General features: G+C 49.0%; 8 protein-coding genes across 12 annotated transcripts; 4 read left to right on the forward strand and 4 right to left on the reverse strand.

The window, feature by feature from the left end:
- Window positions 1-225: 225 nt before the first annotated feature.
- FVEG_06424 (hypothetical protein) lies at window positions 226-2,321 on the forward strand. The gene is made up of 4 exons (XM_018894800.1): window positions 226-527; window positions 579-658; window positions 712-994; window positions 1,045-2,321. Exons 1-4 carry the CDS (start codon window positions 291-293, stop codon window positions 1,180-1,182), a joined length of 738 nt encoding a protein of 245 aa, XP_018751933.1. The 5' UTR covers window positions 226-290; the 3' UTR covers window positions 1,183-2,321.
- On the reverse strand, window positions 1,215-2,144 carry FVEG_06425 (hypothetical protein; the record flags this gene model as incomplete). Its single annotated transcript, XM_018894801.1, has 3 exons — window positions 1,215-1,227; window positions 1,281-1,645; window positions 1,698-2,144. 3 exons carry the CDS (start codon window positions 2,142-2,144, stop codon window positions 1,215-1,217), a joined length of 825 nt encoding a protein of 274 aa, XP_018751934.1.
- Window positions 2,322-2,441: 120 nt separating the features above from the next.
- On the reverse strand, window positions 2,442-5,724 carry FVEG_15855 (hypothetical protein). The gene is made up of 3 exons (XM_018905082.1): window positions 4,719-5,724; window positions 4,585-4,668; window positions 2,442-4,535 (listed from the first exon to the last, which is right to left on the reverse strand). Exons 1-3 carry the CDS (start codon window positions 4,928-4,930, stop codon window positions 3,026-3,028), a joined length of 1,806 nt encoding a protein of 601 aa, XP_018751935.1. The 5' UTR covers window positions 4,931-5,724; the 3' UTR covers window positions 2,442-3,025.
- Window positions 5,725-6,213: 489 nt separating this feature from the next.
- FVEG_06428 (hypothetical protein) lies at window positions 6,214-6,741 on the forward strand (the record flags this gene model as incomplete). Its single annotated transcript, XM_018894802.1, has 2 exons — window positions 6,214-6,355; window positions 6,494-6,741. The coding sequence occupies 2 exons, from the start codon at window positions 6,214-6,216 to the stop codon at window positions 6,739-6,741; spliced, it is 390 nt and encodes a 129-aa protein (XP_018751936.1).
- Window positions 6,742-8,285: 1,544 nt separating this feature from the next.
- Window positions 8,286-10,177, forward strand: FVEG_06429 (NADPH2 dehydrogenase). Of its 2 annotated transcripts, XM_018894804.1 has the most exons (7): window positions 8,319-8,397; window positions 8,510-8,883; window positions 8,944-9,157; window positions 9,210-9,224; window positions 9,273-9,708; window positions 9,759-9,855; window positions 9,903-10,177. In XM_018894804.1, the coding sequence occupies exons 2-7, from the start codon at window positions 8,555-8,557 to the stop codon at window positions 9,937-9,939; spliced, it is 1,128 nt and encodes a 375-aa protein (XP_018751938.1). In that variant the 5' UTR covers window positions 8,319-8,397; window positions 8,510-8,554; the 3' UTR covers window positions 9,940-10,177. The 2 variants fall into 2 exon arrangements, with proteins under 2 accessions (XP_018751937.1, XP_018751938.1); XM_018894803.1 differs by having other exon boundaries at window positions 8,286-8,883.
- FVEG_06430 (hypothetical protein) lies at window positions 10,099-11,226 on the reverse strand (the record flags this gene model as incomplete). The annotated part of the gene is made up of 2 exons (XM_018894805.1): window positions 10,099-10,249; window positions 10,358-11,226. 2 exons carry the CDS (start codon window positions 11,224-11,226, stop codon window positions 10,099-10,101), a joined length of 1,020 nt encoding a protein of 339 aa, XP_018751939.1.
- Window positions 11,227-12,701: 1,475 nt separating this feature from the next.
- Window positions 12,702-16,742, reverse strand: FVEG_06432 (serine/threonine-protein phosphatase PP2A catalytic subunit). Of its 4 annotated transcripts, none has more exons than XM_018894810.1 (8): window positions 16,200-16,742; window positions 16,010-16,051; window positions 15,847-15,952; window positions 15,261-15,794; window positions 15,134-15,206; window positions 15,035-15,084; window positions 14,446-14,983; window positions 12,702-14,371 (listed from the first exon to the last, which is right to left on the reverse strand). In XM_018894810.1, the coding sequence occupies exons 1-7, from the start codon at window positions 16,356-16,358 to the stop codon at window positions 14,961-14,963; spliced, it is 987 nt and encodes a 328-aa protein (XP_018751943.1). In that variant the 5' UTR covers window positions 16,359-16,742; the 3' UTR covers window positions 12,702-14,371; window positions 14,446-14,960. The 4 variants fall into 4 exon arrangements, with proteins under 4 accessions (XP_018751943.1, XP_018751942.1, XP_018751941.1 ...); XM_018894809.1 differs by having other exon boundaries at window positions 12,702-14,382; XM_018894808.1 differs by having other exon boundaries at window positions 12,702-14,399.
- Window positions 12,943-14,377, forward strand: FVEG_06431 (hypothetical protein). The gene has a single exon (XM_018894806.1). The coding sequence runs from the start codon at window positions 13,122-13,124 to the stop codon at window positions 14,151-14,153; it is 1,032 nt and encodes a 343-aa protein (XP_018751944.1). The 5' UTR covers window positions 12,943-13,121; the 3' UTR covers window positions 14,154-14,377.
- Window positions 16,743-16,759: the final 17 nt, after the last annotated feature.

Below are 16,759 nucleotides of genomic sequence, written 5' to 3' on the forward strand. Positions count from 1 at the left end.
GCGCATTTCAAAGTTGGAAATTTGAGTATGTAATATCAGGAAAAATCGACTCTTTGGATAATGCAAGAGACGCTAGACAGAGCATATAAGTATCAGTATGTATGAAAACATTATGAATCACTGAAGCTCATGTCCCAAAACGTTTTCCCTAACCAAATTCGGATAAACAATGCAGCCGCATGTGAATGTGACGCGCATTCAGTTGTCCATAACGACATCTCCTCCACCTAACATCCCCGGATTCTCTACCTGAGTAGTATCCTTAATCATCACCACTTCATAAGTATATAATGGACGAGAAACGCCCTGCTCCACGAGCCATGTCGCCGCCTCGTTCCCTCCGTCGCAGTCGACCTACCCTCACAATAGCCTTCGTAATAGCTGTTGTTTATACATTCTGGATATGGCAGCCTTTCAACCCTATACTTAACCAAACGATGGTCGATATCACGAGCGACCATGTTCATACTACCGATAAGCTTGTGCCACTAGAGGCACACATCATGAGTAAATGTCCCGACGCAAAGGTACACATCTACCCATCTATGTGAAGAATAACAAATGCTCAATATCTCCAGGATGGACTTGAACTACTAGTACTGCCCGTAATGCAACGCGTTCATGATAAGGTTAACTTCACATTATCTTACATTGGCCGGTATGTCGATACACAGCTCTATTCTAACATGAGACTAAATTTCGGTTCCATAGGCCAACTGCCAACGACGGTGTCGACTGCATGCATGGCCCTTCAGAATGCATGGGCAACATCATCGAGCTCTGCGCCCGCGAACTCTACCCCGATCCCAAGATCAACCTCGGCTTCATCATGTGTCTAAGCCGCGACTACGGCGAAATACCCGAACGGTCCCTCGTCGAAGACTGTGCTCTTGAATCCGCGATCGATTTCCAGCAACTTAACGACTGCGCTGTAAAGGAAGACGGCGCCTATGGCTTGAGCCTCCTACGGGATAGCATCAAGAGAACTGCAGATGTATGCCAAACTCGTCCGGAATACCATGCTCGTGCTAATATGATCGATAGGCCGGTGTGACCAAGAGCGCCACTATTCGTCTCGACAACAAAATCTACTGCATCCGCGACGGTGGCGAGTGGACCGACTGTCCCAACGGTTCTGGCGTCAACGATTTAATCATTGCGATCGAGAAGCTGCGCCGCTAGACTTGAGTGGCTCGAAGATTTCGGTCCACAACTCACTTGCCTCTCCTAGCGTATAGCTCATAGTAATGCCATCCATACCCGCCTCGTCGTCTCCTGACATTGCGCCCAGCGTTTCCATGATACTCTCGAGTCCGACTGCCTTGCCCGTCGCCTGAGTGGCACCAGCTTCGAGCTGGACATGAACAATATGAATGTGAAAGTGGTAATATGTGGGCTGGTAATGCACATAGAGTTTCAGCTGGTCCGGCTCGATAGATGGATACGTTTTGACAGTGGCGTCGATAAGATGGGTCTTCATGTGCTGTAGCCAGGGAATGTGCTTCTTGCGAAGGTCTCTCAGCGACCAGATATCACGTCGTTCGACAAGCGCCAGCAGGTGCAGCGCATCGAGCGTCTTGCGGTCCCAGTTGAGGTCTGGCAGCATGAGGAAACCCTCATCACCGGGCCTCACCAAAGCCTCGTTCTGTAGATGACATCTTTCTACCTTCCTTGCGTCCTTTCATAATGTTAAATACCCCATTGAGTCGTCCTTCCTCCCTCTTGCTGAGCATATACGGTCGAATACGGTCCTTGTAAATCTCTGGTGTCTCTGTCACGAACCGAACACCCTGCTTGCTATACTTTTTGACGTGCGTTTCGGTACATGGGTAAATCAAGTTGATTTTGAGATCAGCGAAGAAATCGGCGTCGTCAGGCTTGGTCGTCTCAGTGCCGCTACGGCCCATGAACCAGTGGTAGATATCATTCGCGCCCAGATTCTGAATCCGCACGAGCTGAGCGGGAACATCGGTGAGGTAGTTTTGTGAGGTTGGGAAGGGAGCTCGTTCGAGGATTAGTAGAGCTGGCTGGTCGTCGATAGAACCGTAAAGGGAGATGCGACGTCCTGCTTGGTCTTGGTTGAGGATGCGATCGAGCTTGAATTTGGGCACTAGGGCCTCCGCCTTTGCTTTTACATCGGCCATCGTTGCTTTGAGATTTGAAAAGTATTGGTTGTAGTCTACAGGTTCAGAAAGGGATCTTCTTCAGAACCTCTCTGCCCCTCTTTACCAGTGGAGGAATTGACGGGAGGGAACACCCCACGGTGGGGCTTCTGTTGACACCACTTGACACTCCACAGCGGTAGACAGAGGAACCCGCATTCCATGAGATCCATCTCAAACATGGATGGACCCTTGGTCGCTTATTATTAGCAGCCGGCTGGCTTGTGGCATTCAACTGGAATTCTACTTTCAACTTCACTGCTTGAAGAGAGACCGAGTAGTGGGTAAATCATCAAAAATAATGAACTTATTTGCAGTATCGCTAAAAAGTCGTTAGGCGTCATAGCCGCCCATGAAGAAGGTGCTCTATCTATGGTAGTGAGTGTTTATTTATTGAACATCATCATAAGAAGCCTTGAAGGCGTAAGGAACGTGGTGCGGCTACTTCATCTTGCCGCCATCTTCTCTCCTCTCGTCCCCTCGTTTTCCCCACGCATTACTTGCACTGTCATCCTCAATTCTGCAAAACAGCAATCCTGGGTGGTTCGCACCGGGTATATAATTCAGCGCTAGAATTGAAAGTAAGGACCTAGGTCCTAAATTCGTCATAATTCCTTAGGTCGAACACGAACAACGGCGTAATACAGATGGTTGGTAAGTTGATCGGGATTGGGATATCTCCGAACGGCGGAGCGTGAAAAGTGATATTCGTATTGAACTTGCGAAAATATCGGATCAAGTTTGTGCTGCGGATGCCAACAGGGTGTGTCGAGAAACCAGAACGCCATAGCCATTAAACCAATGTACCGATAACGTGTACCTTCCAGGGCCGTATTCAAGTTAAGGTGTCGTGACTGTATTAATCATGAGAACGATGAGTGAGCATTGAAGCCATTGGAACCAGTTTCCGTCGATCCATCACCCTCAATCGTCTTCCTCCAGTGCTCGGGACGACAGACACAAACCAGAGGGAATGCTTTTATTTCGCCCTCTGCAGCAGGGGAACTATCGCGGCGACCCGACGCGTTCGAGACGCCACTATCGCGTTGAGCTTGTCGCCGAGCCTCCCACTCATCTGCCCGCTCGTTGAGCATTACACCTGTTGCCCAACCATCGTCCCATATGCCCACAACCTTGAGCATATCTCCCCGTTCCAAGGCAAATTCGTCGGTTGCCCGTGGTTGATAAGCCCAAAGAACAGCTATTCGGTCACCGGGGTGAATGTCGTCCTGAGAATAGTAATCCTTGAAAAATGGTAACTGCTCAGATTGTTGGCTAGCGACGCCTTGAGGCGATGAGAATCCCCCAGCACTAGATGGGGACTGCGGTACAGAGCTGCCAAGGGCCGAACTACTTGAGAGTGAGCCGTGTCGTCGAGGTTTAGTAGGTGGTGGACGAAGGACTCCGCCACGCGTTTCCGACGAGGGTGGGCTTGACGTGAACTCGTCAGAAGATGAATGATCCCTGCGAGGGTATGCGCCTACGGCACCAATACCACCGGCGGCTGATGAAGTATCGCGATGATGAGAAGGTGAATCGCCAGAATGACCTTCGAGAGCAGACATCCGTGCTATTCGTCCACCGGGAAGAACTTCATATCCCTGAGGGGCGGCGGAGGGTGCTGCTTGAGCCATGGTTGTTCCACCTTGTCGGGCCGGCGACGGCTGGTTGAAAATGCTTCCCTTGGGACTGCTCGGTCGTCGTCTCCTTCTGAGGCACAAGAGACCAAGGGCAAGTAGACCTAGGCCAGCAAGAACGCCAATAACAATGCCAGCAATTGCTCCGCCGCTTAGACCTCCTCCCCCTCCTTCATCGTCATCTTCATCGGAGTTGTCATTCCCGCTACCTGCAGTGCTCGATTCAGTAGCTGAAGATGTTGGTGATACTCGGGTAAACGTCATGGTGGCGGTCAAAGTCGGTAATGTGACATCTTTGCATCGTTCCTCGGCATTTGAGTTGTAACAGCAGGTGTCGGTCGAGTTAAGGCCGCCTGAACCACAATAGGTACAGAGTCCCACGGTGCTGTTGCCGTAGCCACAGTTCTGTGACTCGTTCTCGATTGCTGGAATACATGTCTTACTGTCCAGGGAGCCACCAGGAAGGGCACAGTTCGTGAAGTCTGCTCTGATCAGCTGTAGCAGATTGCTTGACGGGTTCGAACAGAGCTCGTTGTCTGAAGTTATATAAGCCTCGCTTTGGGCATACTCGGCACAACTATCGGCGCAGAGAGGTCGCGACTGCGATGCTGACAGGCCACAGGGTTCAATTGAGTTCTGGACAATGGAATTGCATAACACGGTCGTGGTGAAGCGAGCATACAAGTCGCTGGTGTTAGTCAAGTCAAGATTGCTACATCCAAACAAGGATTGATATCTACGGGTGGTTAGAATTGCTCGAAAATGCTGTTCGTAGGTTGACTTACTGTCTCTGGACATAATCTCTCTGCACATAGTTCGAAAGCTGGCTATCGAAAGATGCTCTGTCGGAAACATATCGCAAGAAAGGGCTGTTTATGGAGTTAGTAAGCTTGAGAGGTCACCAGTCAAGAGAACTCACAAGTAGTCAAGCAGACTATCTGCGGTAGAGATGGATGCGGATGTGAATGCTGGGCAAGCTTTTGAATCCTTTAAAGATATGCAGTTCGAATTTTGAGCTGAAACAACCATTGGTGATGTAGAAAGTAAGCCAAGAATGACACTCTTAGGGGTGACATAGTTCCGCGACTGACGAGCCCTCGAAGGGACCGTGTCTTGCTTGAGTGCAGCCATCTGCAGAATTGGGTTGGCGTGGTAGACAAAGTTCGACAAGCTGATGCAGGAATCGGTGATGTCTTAAGCTTCAATAACACCTAGGTCATGGTCGTCGGGATAAGAGCTTTGAATGATTTGCCTGATTCGTCGAAGAGTTGTTGTCGAAAGTGGTCTGGAGTGGTCGATGCAATGATCGATGGAGATATGTTGGGCGGTTAATAATCGTAGCCAAAAACTGCTCTCCTGAGCAAACAAGTGAGTGAATGTGTGATTAGTTTAGGTTGAAGAAGTCGAATTGTCGGGGCGCAATCGATTTCGTGACGTTCTCAAACGATAGTAACAGTTGGTGAAAGATTAAATTACGATTAATTTTCCACGGCGGGAAAGAGCGAATGTCGTAGAGGAATTAAAGAAGGTGAGATGGTCCTCGAGAAACGGCCCCTATCGCGAGAACACGGACCTGGAAGTTGGTTCCTTTCGATTGTCGTTCAGGCTAGAGTTGATTGAGCGCGTGCAATTGAAGGCAAACCAGGTGATGCTACGCACGCTGGCTGGGCACGGGTGGGGGGAGGAGGAGGAAGGGGGAGAAGAAAGAGAAGAAGAAATTCGACTCGAGCGAAGAGATCCCAGCGACTTCAGACCCAGCAGCGGACACGACGGATGGTGGTTGAAGACTGACCCTGGCTGGGATATTAGGGAGTGGGTTAAGGCAGTGCGAACCGCCTGGGGGTCCGTTGAGAGAAGGATGACACGGGTGCGCAGCGCAGTGGGGGAGAGAGAGAGAAGGGAGAGGCAGAGGCAGAGGCAGAGGCAGAGAAGGAAGCAGGGATTTAGAGAAACATGAAGGACCTGAGGATGATCAGAGTGGGCGAAAGTCGTGCCGGCGCCTGGTGTTTGGACCCCATGCTCCTGGCCAAACAAAACTGACTGGAGGGAAATGGTGATAGCCAGGGTGAGTCGGATCGTCCTAGACCAAAAGAGGAATAGTCCAGGGCCAGCTAGGATAACGGCCAAGTCTCAGATGTATTTTTGCTCCAAGATTGTATGATTCAGATACCTTCTCTTCTCAGCTAGCCTGCACTTGTTTAATCTTGGGGAACAAGGATCCAACGGAAGCCGAGCAGGGTCATTAGCGCCATTCTAGCCGTCCACCACTTAAACAGCGCCTTCTATGGCCTTTCCGGGCCGCTATTTATCGCTCCATGACCCCATAAACCTAGCATCAGCACCACGTTGCTGGGTCTCCATAACTTTGTTAGCGAGACTTTGCATTGAATCTTTTGTTGATGATATGTTCAACAATGGTTCTGTTGCTACACGAGACACAAACACGGACACAGTCACAGAGCACAACGCTCTCACAGACTGTTGCGGTCAGCGCAATCTGCAAGGAGGGACTCCTCCAAAAGTTAATCGCCTCCAACGATAGCATCTCGTCTGCAAGTCATCGTCATTCCGTCCCCCTCACATCAGATCTTGACCCATTTGTGTCTCGACTCAGATCCAAATTTGCCTTCCCTACTCCCGATTGCGTTGGACTCCACGTGCACTAGACAGACTCAGAATTTATGAAACTACTAGCCCAGTCGGAGCTCATCGACACAGCGTTAGCCTCCACGCTCGACATCGAGTCAATCGACCTCCTTGCGTTAATGACTCTCTGTTACGCGACCATGCACAATAGCGAAAACAAGTTTTTTGTCACTTCCTTTCTGATTTGCCGTGATTTCGCTCTCTACCGCCGCTCTTCGTCCGTCTATTGTCACACACATGATGAACGGAGAAGGTACCCAGCGTTGCGCGCAAAGTGGAAAACAAAAAGCTTGTGAGAGAAAACGCGCAAGTCTCGGCGATTGGCAGTAAGTATACGCACCACAAATGGAAACGTTTGTCCAAAAATGGTTCAAGAGGAAAGAAACGCATCGGATGCAACCCTCTCACCGTTCTGCCGTGCAGCCACCCCAATCTTGGCCCTCAATGTGAACTGTCAGTTCGAGAGCGACTGGCTGAGACGTGCCCCAGCTTAGTAAATAATGTTTACTTTTTTTTCAAGATTACATTTGAACATCAGCTCTGTTGCAACTCTGGCCAACTGTTCACATCAGCAATATATCTCATACACACATTTTCATTTGCGGTATTTTAGGGACGAGTGCTTCCCTTTCTATGACTTTGTGTAGCTCGCCCTGTAGCTCTTGTCAACGTCGCATCGCTGCACAGCCCTCGGGGGGCAAGAAAACAGCGAACCTTAGTGGGAGGTGTCAAAATAAACTCAGCAAAGGTTATCCTAAGCTTGGGCTATATTACCCAAGTCTTTTTGTCATTTAGGATCAAGATCCTGCGTTTTCTTTCCTCCCCTAGACATTGTAACATTATGTCCTCTTGCGTGCTCTAGTGGAGACCCTGCCATATGTCATGGATTGTATTAGGGGATTTTCCAGTAATTGCGATGGTAATGCCGATATGCATAAAGTGGGTTTTTTGTATCGTGATGGATATTGAAACATACTACACAATGCCTTTGAGATTGATGCTCGGGAAACGTGACAGGATTCTTGCCCCGAGACCTCATGATCATAAGTCCCTGACCTTGAATGCCTCACGGTCCCAACTTTGCCCATTGTTGAAGTGTCAGAAGCTACTATGTAGTATATAACTAAGTACGGGTGAGTATCAATGAATAATTTTATACATAAAAGCATCGGTACGTATAGGTATAAGAAGCTCGGGTTCCTGCAGATTAATTTCCAGCCCTTGTCCAATCCCTGCTCTCGCTCGAAGCGCGTTTCGTCTGGACAAGGAACATCACGAACCGCTTTGTCATGCCACGATGTGACCCTGTTTTCTGCTGCTCTTTGGGGGAGTATTTGTAGAAAGGAGGATGCGCTATCGCTGTCTAAAAGCCACTACCGGTCAAGCGAAGTGAGCTGCTTGGCAGTGTGCCGATCAACAAACTGTTATCGGCACAGAGAACGGAGTAAAGTAACAGGATGAATATGAGACACGGCGTGATTGACCTGGATTAATATACTTGATGTCGGTCAATGCTTTCCCGTCCTCATGATTTCTCTTAAAATCGATCGGATTGGTCAAGTGTTTGGGCTGGAGATTACTGTTAATGTGTGTTTGACAAGCCAATCGCGTCGTAGGTTGCAAGACATCATTGTTGGAGTCGACAGTCTGAGCAGATTGCAGATAGCCATTATCCGTATCTTCCCTACATTTTCTCGAGAGGATCTACATGATGTTCCTGGCCCAGGTGATGGAAAAAACAGAGCTCAAAGCATCGATACAGGTTAGGTAGCTTGTGATACTACAAAATGTCTACCCTAAACAACATTTTACACATATCAGCATCTTGCACTTCAGCTACCACTCGGTCAAGCACTTGACACTTACATCAGGACAATATCCGAACCTTTTCAGCAAAGAATTAGAAGAATCTTGCACAGGAACATACCCAACACTGCGTACCTATCACAAAGGTAAAAGTCAACCCAAGCTGCGCCGTTTACCACTGCCGGATTGGTAGTATGGGCCGAGGCATATGCGGGACTAGTTTACATGCATTATTAAGACGCAATTAATTACTCCCAGATGTTCAATCCTAGAATAACTCCTAAACACCATTAGGCATACATCATGACGCTCAAGGAAACGACAAAGCTTTTCACTCCCGTCAAAGTGGGAAAAGTCGAGCTTCAGCACCGAGTGGTGCTTGCTCCTTTGACACGACGACGTGCAGATGAGACCACAGCAGCCCCGGCGCCCTATGCCGCCGAATACTATGCTCAAAGGGCATCTTCTGGCGGTCTGCTCATTTCTGAAGGCACCTTCATCGCTCATGAGGCCGGTGGAATGTCGCGTGTACCAGGTCTCTACTCTCAAGAGCAGATATCAGCATGGAAGACGATAACGGATGCTGTACATGCTAAAGGAGGGTTCATATTCTGTCAGCTCTGGGCCTTGGGGTAACCCTATCAATGCTTAATATGTGTGTATCGAGACTGGATACTGACTGTGACCTGTAGCCGAGTTGCGAACCCGAAGATTGTCCCTCATGTCTGGAGTGCCGGTTCTGTGCCCTTCGATGCGAAGGGTACTGGGTCGGCTGAGCCGCCCGCTAAGTTTACAGTGATGACCGAATCAGATATTGATAGATTTGTGGGACATTACCGACAAGCTGCTCTCAATGCTATCGAAGCAGGCTTTGACGGAGTTGAAATTCACGGAGCAAATGGATATGTGAGTTCCGAAACTTACAAAGCGATGTTCGCACAGCTAACTTTCCCTATAGCTTATTGACCAATTCGTGAGTTCAGTGCTCTACTCCCAAAAACTGCCACTAAAACCTTTATAGCTGCAAACTAACAGTAATAACCGCACGGATTCGTATGGAGGTACTCTCGAAAACCGTTTCCGCTTTCCATTGAAAGTCCTTAACGCTGTTTGTGAGGCCATCGGCCCTGATCGCGTTGGAATCCGCATGAGCCCCTTTTCGAGATTCCAAGGTATGCGTGAGACCGAACCTATGGCTGTCTTTGCCCCCTGGGCCGGAGCCATCATCAAGGCCCAGCCATCTCTGGCATTCATTCATGCAGTTGAACCTAGGATTTCAGGAGGAAGTGATTCCCCTGACAAAATCTTAGAAGAGAACGAAGATCTCGCTCCCATTCGAAAAATCGTTGGCAGTTCACAGATTAAGTTCATTGTTGCAGGAGGTTATACACCTGACACTGCAGTTATGCATGCAGCTCAGACCGATGACCTTGTAGCTTTTGGACGCTTCTTCATTCGTAAGCTATGGGATCAATATTTCCCAATACGATTACTGAACTAGCAACAGCAAACCCCGATTTACCAGCCCGAATTCAGAATGGCTGGCCGCTGACGAAGTATGATCGTTCGCTATTCTACACGCCGGATGAGCACGGCTACACTGAGTAAGTTTGAGTTCTCGCTGACTGAATTTGCTGACCATGCCATATAGCTACCCTGAATACAAGCCGGATGCATCCAGACTTTGACGCGGGATGGTGGAAATCCGCCAGGGCGGTTAACGTTGCTGGGCTTCAAAACTGAGCACAAAATAAACCTAGAATATGATTAGAGTCTTAGAAGATCATGTACCGTGAGTTGATTACGCACGAGAGTACCTCAACCAAACTGTTTTGCCAGCTCAGAGGTCAATTATCATGATTTAGTTGTTGGGTTTGCTGCGCATCAGATGCCTGTTCTGGCTCCTTTTTGCCAGTGGTGCTGGCCTTGTTTGAGATGAGGACTTCAGAAACGTGATGTCCCAATCGTGTACGCGGAATGGGCGTTCGCTTGAAAGGTCTACTCGCACACTCCGTTAGAACTTCTTTATTGCGTTGTATCACAAGGCACATTAAAGCCATGGACATCCAAGAGCAAAACACCTGCAGGAAAGGAGACATAACCTACAGAAGCATATCGCGTTCGCTGTCGAGTTGCTGTTCATCTACAGGCAGAAACTCGACGAGAACGTCGGTGCTGTGAACAAATGTCCATCCCGTTCTTGCCATCGCTGCCCCTTTATCAGCGATGACATTGCCCATGACTCTGCCTCGCGGAACCCAGTGCAGTTCGACCATGACTCCAGCTTTTGAAAGCTCATCTATCATGACGGAGACTTTCTCTGCTGTTCGTTTTCTCATCCCGTTTCTCGTGTAAGGGTTGTCGCCCTGTGCATTTCCGTGAGGTCCAGTGGTAACCATGCGTCTATTCATTCTTAGGAGGCGCAAGGCAGACTGACTGTCGGTGAAAACTTCGACAGATCGTAAGGGATCGATGTTTTCCTCCTTCATTTTGGTGACTTGCACCGCATAATCCAGCGCAAGACAAACAGCATCAAGTTCTGCAACTTCTAGGGGAGTGGCGTGCCCTTTTTCGGAGACGCGTACCCAGTAAGCGCCAGTTAGAAATGCCACTGAAAAGCCTGTAGAGGTCTTTTTCTTCGAAGCATCGGCCCAGATAATCAGCCGAGAGCCATTGCTGACCACCCCTGTGACACTTTGAGCTCTCATCACAGCCACCGCAGGAGGTTTGATAAAAACACTGGTAAACGGCCCAAGCTGATGGCAGAAGCTGTTTATCTTGGGCTCCTTCTTTTTCCCCTTCTTGGTCCCTTTCGTGCGTACCAGTGCCTCCGTAGTAGTCGCAGGTGTCGCAATCTCGGATGGCGGCTCCTCATTCCATGCCTCGCACGCTGCAAGCCATGATCTCTTTGATCTTTCGAGGAGGTCTTGGACCTTTCCATAAAGGTCCAAAATGGGGACTGGGACGTAGGACATTCTGTTTGACTGCAGGAAGCCGTAGCGCGGTGAATGATGATGATGATGGTGGAAGGAAGATGCAGGATGGAAGGACAAACAACAATTGGAAGCACAGGGTGGAAAAGAGAGGAGTAAGAGCGCGGCAGTGCCTAACAGCCTCTGAATCAGAGAAGCTGTGTGTAGGAACGTTTGAAGTTAAGTGCCTCTCAGTGGCAGGAAAATGATGAAAATGTTAATGGCCTTGAGCGCCACCTCCTGACAGCCTGGAGGCCAGAAGCTACCACCTGTAAAAAAAAACTTCAAAAGAGCGACGGGAGTCAAAGGCAAAGATGTAAGAGAGGAGAACTTGAAGTGCGGGCGAGTTGTGGCTATGGAATTCTATGCTGAAGGGGGAAAGACCTGAGTGCGATAAAAGTCCATTTAACTCCCCTGCTACTGTACAGCACCCAGCAGTCTAGTTAAAGAGAATGGCGGGAGATATCGTTCTCATGAATACTAGGTAGATAGATAGGGGCTACTAGACGTATTACTACCAAAATACCTTACTAACCTTAAATTCCTGCGTATAGCACGGCATATGCAAACAAGAATAGAGTATACCTTAGTTAGCCCACTCTGTCAGGAGAACCAGCACAACCCGAGAGTTTAAGTTTAGAAAGCCAGAAGGATACCAAGAAAATAAATACCTAATCTGATTCTTTTTAATGTCCTGGCCTCCTGATCGAAGTGTCTTGAGAATGTAGGTCATCAAGTTATCCGTAGCTGAAGTTTTGAGGAGAGGAAGTTGGGTGCCATTTTCAGGCCCTGGTTTTTCTTATCTCCAATCATGCAGCTGTCTAAGGTACAAAACTGATTCGTGTGACCCGTAGGATACCTAGGTAATTAAACACGAAGGTAAGGTAGGTTAGGTAGGTAGTCTTTGCGGATGCAGTGGATGCCAGGCACGGATGACTCAGTTTTTACAGTACATAAAATATCCCTGGAGGGAGCGGAAGGTTGTAATACACGGTATCTCGTCGTGAAATGACTACCTGTAACATCCATCTCCATTTTCTTCTTGACATCGTTCAGGGGTTTCGTCAGCGTTCCCAAATTACGAGATCCCTTTACCAACAACAGTTGGTCTCACTGGCCCTCCAGCTGGAAGTTGAACCCGAGGATGGGGGCGATAGGGCTGAAGCAGGGGCTTGGGTATCACAGAAAAGCTTGGCGCGTTAGGCTTCCGACGATGAAATTCTATTGTCGTATTGCCATCACATAAGGCTGAGATTCATTCACATTACTTATACACTGTATATACACTGATGCTGGGACTGGACGAACATGAACCGTTATAACATGGAAAGCCTCTGGAGCTCGGAAAGACTATTGTATATCTCCAGTTCCAGGCATGCACGATCCTTTGACGGACGGTGTTAATATCACAAACCCCGATCAATGACTAAAGGGGCCTCGAGCTCACCTCCAAAGTCTCGCCAATCAGAATATCCAAAACCCACCCTCGCTCTAGTCTAGTGTGAAATATTGCTTAGATTCAGCCTTAAGTCTAAGTTCACCAATCATAGCCTTTTCGCTCCTCTCGCGCTCAAGGCAACCTCCGACATGCCGTCTTAACATTGCCTAAAGAGGAAACGGGGCAACTCAGATCTGCTGCTCTATCTGCTGATTCGGGGAGCCGATGACCGATACCGAGTGTCTGGTTTGGTGTTGCTGAAGAGTGAGCATTCCCATAGGGGTATGTATATAGACGACATCCTCCCGTTTGTAGGGTGATTTGTTTTCAACTTGATCAGGTTGCTTTACATTCATCATTTTGAGCTTCCGTTTCAATGCGAGGCATACATTCGATTGATCCAACACCCGCTGCTCTTATGTATAAGTCATCGACATAAACACAGAATTCATTCAACAAGATGTCAGCCGAAACACCTCCCCAGGGGCCTCCCTATCTCCCCAAAACAGCTGGTCTCGGCGGCAGACCTACGCCCAGCGTCGACGATCCCATCTGTGCTGTTATTCTGGCCTTCTTCGTTGGCGGTGCCATTCTCAATATGACTATCTTTCAGCTGAACAAAAAGCGATCCCACAAATTCGTCCTCAGCGGTTTGCTTTTTGGATTTTGCATGGCCCGTATCACCGCGAACGTGCTGAGAATCGCGTGGGCTTCGAGCCAGCATGACACCAGTCTTGCCATCGCTGCCCAGGTGTTTGCAAGCGCAGGCGTTGTGCTCTTGTTCGTGGTGAATCTGATCTTTGCCCAGCGCATCTTGAGGGCGTATCATCCACATATTGGATGGAGCAAACCTGCTTCGCTGACGTTCAAGTTCTTGTACTTTAGCATCCTTGCAAGTCTTGTGATGCTAATTGCAGCTGTGGTGTATAACTTCTACACCCTGAACCCTCATACGAAACAGCAACTTCGCGATGTTCAACTCACTGGCAGCACGTTTCTCGCCATTCTCGCTTTTCTTCCATTGCCCATTATCGGAGCGTGCTTCATCATCCCCCGACGAGCACCAATGGACAAATTCGGACAAGGCCGCATGCGGACAAAAATCCAGCTTCTTATCTTCACAACTACACTACTTTCTCTCGGTGCTGCTTTCAGGACTGGCATATCCTTCAAGCTGCGGCCCGCGAACGATCCAGCTTGGTATCATAGCAAAGCATGTTACTACTGCTTCAACTACGTCATCGAGATTATCGTCGTCTTCTCCTACGCTCTCTCGCGTTTCGATCGACGCTTCCACATTCCCGACGGTAGCCATGCCCCTGGCGATTACTCTGGTCGCAATACAAAGACCCAAGAGCGTATGTACCGTGTTAACACTGAAGAGGAAGTCTTTGGCGAAGACGAGCGACCACGAACAGCTGAGCAGCGCCAACAGCAGCAGCAAAACTGGGAGGCAGGTCTAAAGGAGGAGCTCAAGGAGGAGACCGTTTAATGTCAAATATCGTGTTACACGACTGTAGTAATTATAATATATAGCCAATTGTGGGCGTACAAGGAATGGCTATGGATTCTATACGACCGTTTTGGCCCTCAATACAAGCTGCTGTACAAGACACACAGAGGGGGGTGGTCTATGCGCCCCAAGAAATTGGAAAGTCCAATATATCTTCGAACATCGTGGCTGATCCTAGGCTGAAGTGTTATGTAATACTCGAAGTTAACTTTGTTAGATATTAGTCTAGACGTATTAATGTAGTCGAAACGATTCAACTTGTGAAACTTACTCGGACCAATACTGGATCAACTCAACATATCAACATAAAGCATCCAAGTGATGGGCGTCATCTGCTATCATGACTTTGTTCGTACGAGACCTCAGGAGGTAAGTATTGTTCACCGACATTGCGAGGAAATTGGCTCTTTAATCACATCAATGCCCATATCATGAGGAAACAGACAAGTGTTGATCATGCATGCGTGTTTCTTTCTCTTACAGCGCGTAACTCAAATATGCGTATCTAAGCAGCCATGAGGTGGGCGCCGCAATCAAGTCTACCAACTCTTCCCTGCACGTACCTCCAAAGTTACGGTCGCTTTGCAACATTCGGAAGCTCTCCATTAGCAAAGATGTAATATCCGTACAAGCCATGCTCCATGAAGTTCTGTTTTCGTTCGAGGAATTCGTCGTGGAATCGTACATGGTCGAGCTGCAAAGGACTTAAGGCTGGCGTGATTGCACCAGGCATGGCACTTTGACATTTGACTCGAGCTTGGTAAAACGTGGGTATACGTGACGAGATTAGAGGAAGTAGTCGGGAGTCCCTGGTCATGGTGTTAGATGAGTCCAAGTAATCGCTTGTGGAGGAAACTTACGCCTTGAGACCATGGGCTCGCCAGCTCTGGGGCATGGATCAAATTGCAAGCTGGTTGTGGTCAGTTCGTGTATTTCATATTGAGAATGGATCGACTCACAAGGTGTACTTCAGGTGCTCATCAATCTCCATGATAGCAGCTTGGTTACCGCATCGGTAGCAGTAGTTGGGTGCTGTAGTAATGTTAATGCTGTACAGAAGCGTAGCGTCTCGCGTGCTGAGCGTACCTGAGAAAATGGTGACAACATTTCGGTCTTGGGACCAGTTGTAACCCTCCATAACAAGCTGATGGGCGCGAGCAATCAAGGTCAAGCCATTGTTGTGGTTGAAAGCTTCTGAAATGTCCTGTCCGAATGTGTACCCCGCACCTCGAGGAGAGATTCCCCAGCCGCATCGGTCGTCAGGGTCTGACCAGAGAAGATCACACATGGGACCCTCGTGAGGAACCTCCTGAATACGATCAAGAGCTCGGATGTTATCCAAAGTATCAATGCTTGGGGAGAGGCCGCCATGAAGACAGAAGATTTGGTTGTCGATCAGGGCAGTGAGGGGGAGGTAGTCAAAGAGGTCGGTAAAATACTTCCAGACATTAGCGTTTCCATATTTACGGAGGCATTCGTCGTAGAAGCCGTAGACCTGAGTGATCTGACGGGACTCGTGATTTCCTCTGAGGATTGTGATTCGTTGAGGGTATCGGATCTTGAGGGCGACAAGGAGGGTGACGGTCTCAACAGAGTAGTAGCCTCGGTCAACGTAGTCACCTATCGAGAGTAAGTATCGACTTCGTGAAGCTGAAATATGATTGAAGCGTACCCATGAATAGGTAGTTGGTATCGGGGTTAGGGCCGCCAATTTTGAAGAGCTCCATCAAGTCGTGGAATTGACCGTGGATATCACCACAGACGGTAACGGGACATTTCTGGCGGTATAGTATCAGCTCAAGCACTTAGCTTGCCGGCGCATGTTGTAAACGTACCACTGGCTGCACGTTCGACTCCTCCTGTAGAACTTCTCGTGCCTACATGGCATATTAGCATCTGGTTGCATCACGCGAGAAGCCGAGCTAGTCGAGTATGATGCACGCTCATTCTGATCGCGACTTGATCATCGAATGCACCAGGCATCAGACCAGGCTCTGCATCCCGCTGAGTTGACAGCCTTCTCACCTTATCGCACAGTCTCTGAACGTCAGCTTCGGCCAGCTGTTTGCAAGACATCAAGCTCTCGATCCAACCGTCGAGGGTGGGGATCGTAGTAGGCTCGAAGTTGAGCACGGGCGAAGCTTCAGCGGGCGCTCGCCCAACATCCTCCATATTGGTATCCATGGCTCAGCGGTGTCGAGTCGGTTATTGATGTGTTGATTAACGGGAGTGAGGTTGAAATGACGTTGATGCGGTCTGAATCGCGAGAAGTCGGGTGGGGCACGCCGCACGAGGCACAAAGGCGGCGGTCGTCAGGGGAGGAGAAAAGGGAAACAAGGGAGATGAGATAATCAGCAGCTGCCGATACCAGCAGCAGCAGTTCCTGTCGCTAAATCGTTCTATCGCCGTAAAAAAAGGAGGATGCGGAAAAAAGGCGCAGAATGGCGAGAACGCGCGAAGCTCGTTAGTGAAAGAATTTTTGGTGGGTGTTGTTAGGTGATGGATGATGATGGGGAGCGAAAGGAGGAGGGAGGGATGGATGATGTTGGTGGTTGCCAGCCAGCCCAGCCCAGGCCCAGGCCGCG

This window comes from Fusarium verticillioides, chromosome 2 (assembly GCF_000149555.1).
Source record: "Fusarium verticillioides 7600 chromosome 2, whole genome shotgun sequence".
Lineage (NCBI taxonomy): Eukaryota > Fungi > Ascomycota > Sordariomycetes > Hypocreales > Nectriaceae > Fusarium > Fusarium verticillioides.

Coding starts and splice junctions, on each gene's coding strand:
- FVEG_06429 (XM_018894803.1), top strand. CDS start 8,555: ATGACGCTCAAGGAAACGACAAAGCTTTTCACTCCCGTCAAAGTGGGA. Junction 9,709..9,758: donor TTTTGGACGCTTCTTCATTC/GTAAGCTATGGG, acceptor AACTAGCAACAG/CAAACCCCGATTTACCAGCC. Junction 9,856..9,902: donor GATGAGCACGGCTACACTGA/GTAAGTTTGAGT, acceptor CATGCCATATAG/CTACCCTGAATACAAGCCGG.
- FVEG_15855 (XM_018905082.1), bottom strand. CDS start 4,930: ATGGCTGCACTCAAGCAAGACACGGTCCCTTCGAGGGCTCGTCAGTCG. Junction 4,669..4,718: donor GATAGTCTGCTTGACTACTT/GTGAGTTCTCTT, acceptor CTCCATAAACAG/CCCTTTCTTGCGATATGTTT. Junction 4,536..4,584: donor AGAGATTATGTCCAGAGACA/GTAAGTCAACCT, acceptor AACCACCCGTAG/ATATCAATCCTTGTTTGGAT.
- FVEG_06424 (XM_018894800.1), top strand. CDS start 291: ATGGACGAGAAACGCCCTGCTCCACGAGCCATGTCGCCGCCTCGTTCC. Junction 659..711: donor ACATTATCTTACATTGGCCG/GTATGTCGATAC, acceptor TCGGTTCCATAG/GCCAACTGCCAACGACGGTG. Junction 995..1,044: donor GCATCAAGAGAACTGCAGAT/GTATGCCAAACT, acceptor TATGATCGATAG/GCCGGTGTGACCAAGAGCGC.
- FVEG_06431 (XM_018894806.1), top strand. CDS start 13,122: ATGTCAGCCGAAACACCTCCCCAGGGGCCTCCCTATCTCCCCAAAACA.
- FVEG_06432 (XM_018894810.1), bottom strand. CDS start 16,358: ATGGATACCAATATGGAGGATGTTGGGCGAGCGCCCGCTGAAGCTTCG. Junction 16,052..16,199: donor TTCAGAGACTGTGCGATAAG/GTGAGAAGGCTG, acceptor TATGCCATGTAG/GCACGAGAAGTTCTACAGGA. Junction 15,085..15,133: donor GAGCACCTGAAGTACACCTT/GTGAGTCGATCC, acceptor GACCACAACCAG/CTTGCAATTTGATCCATGCC.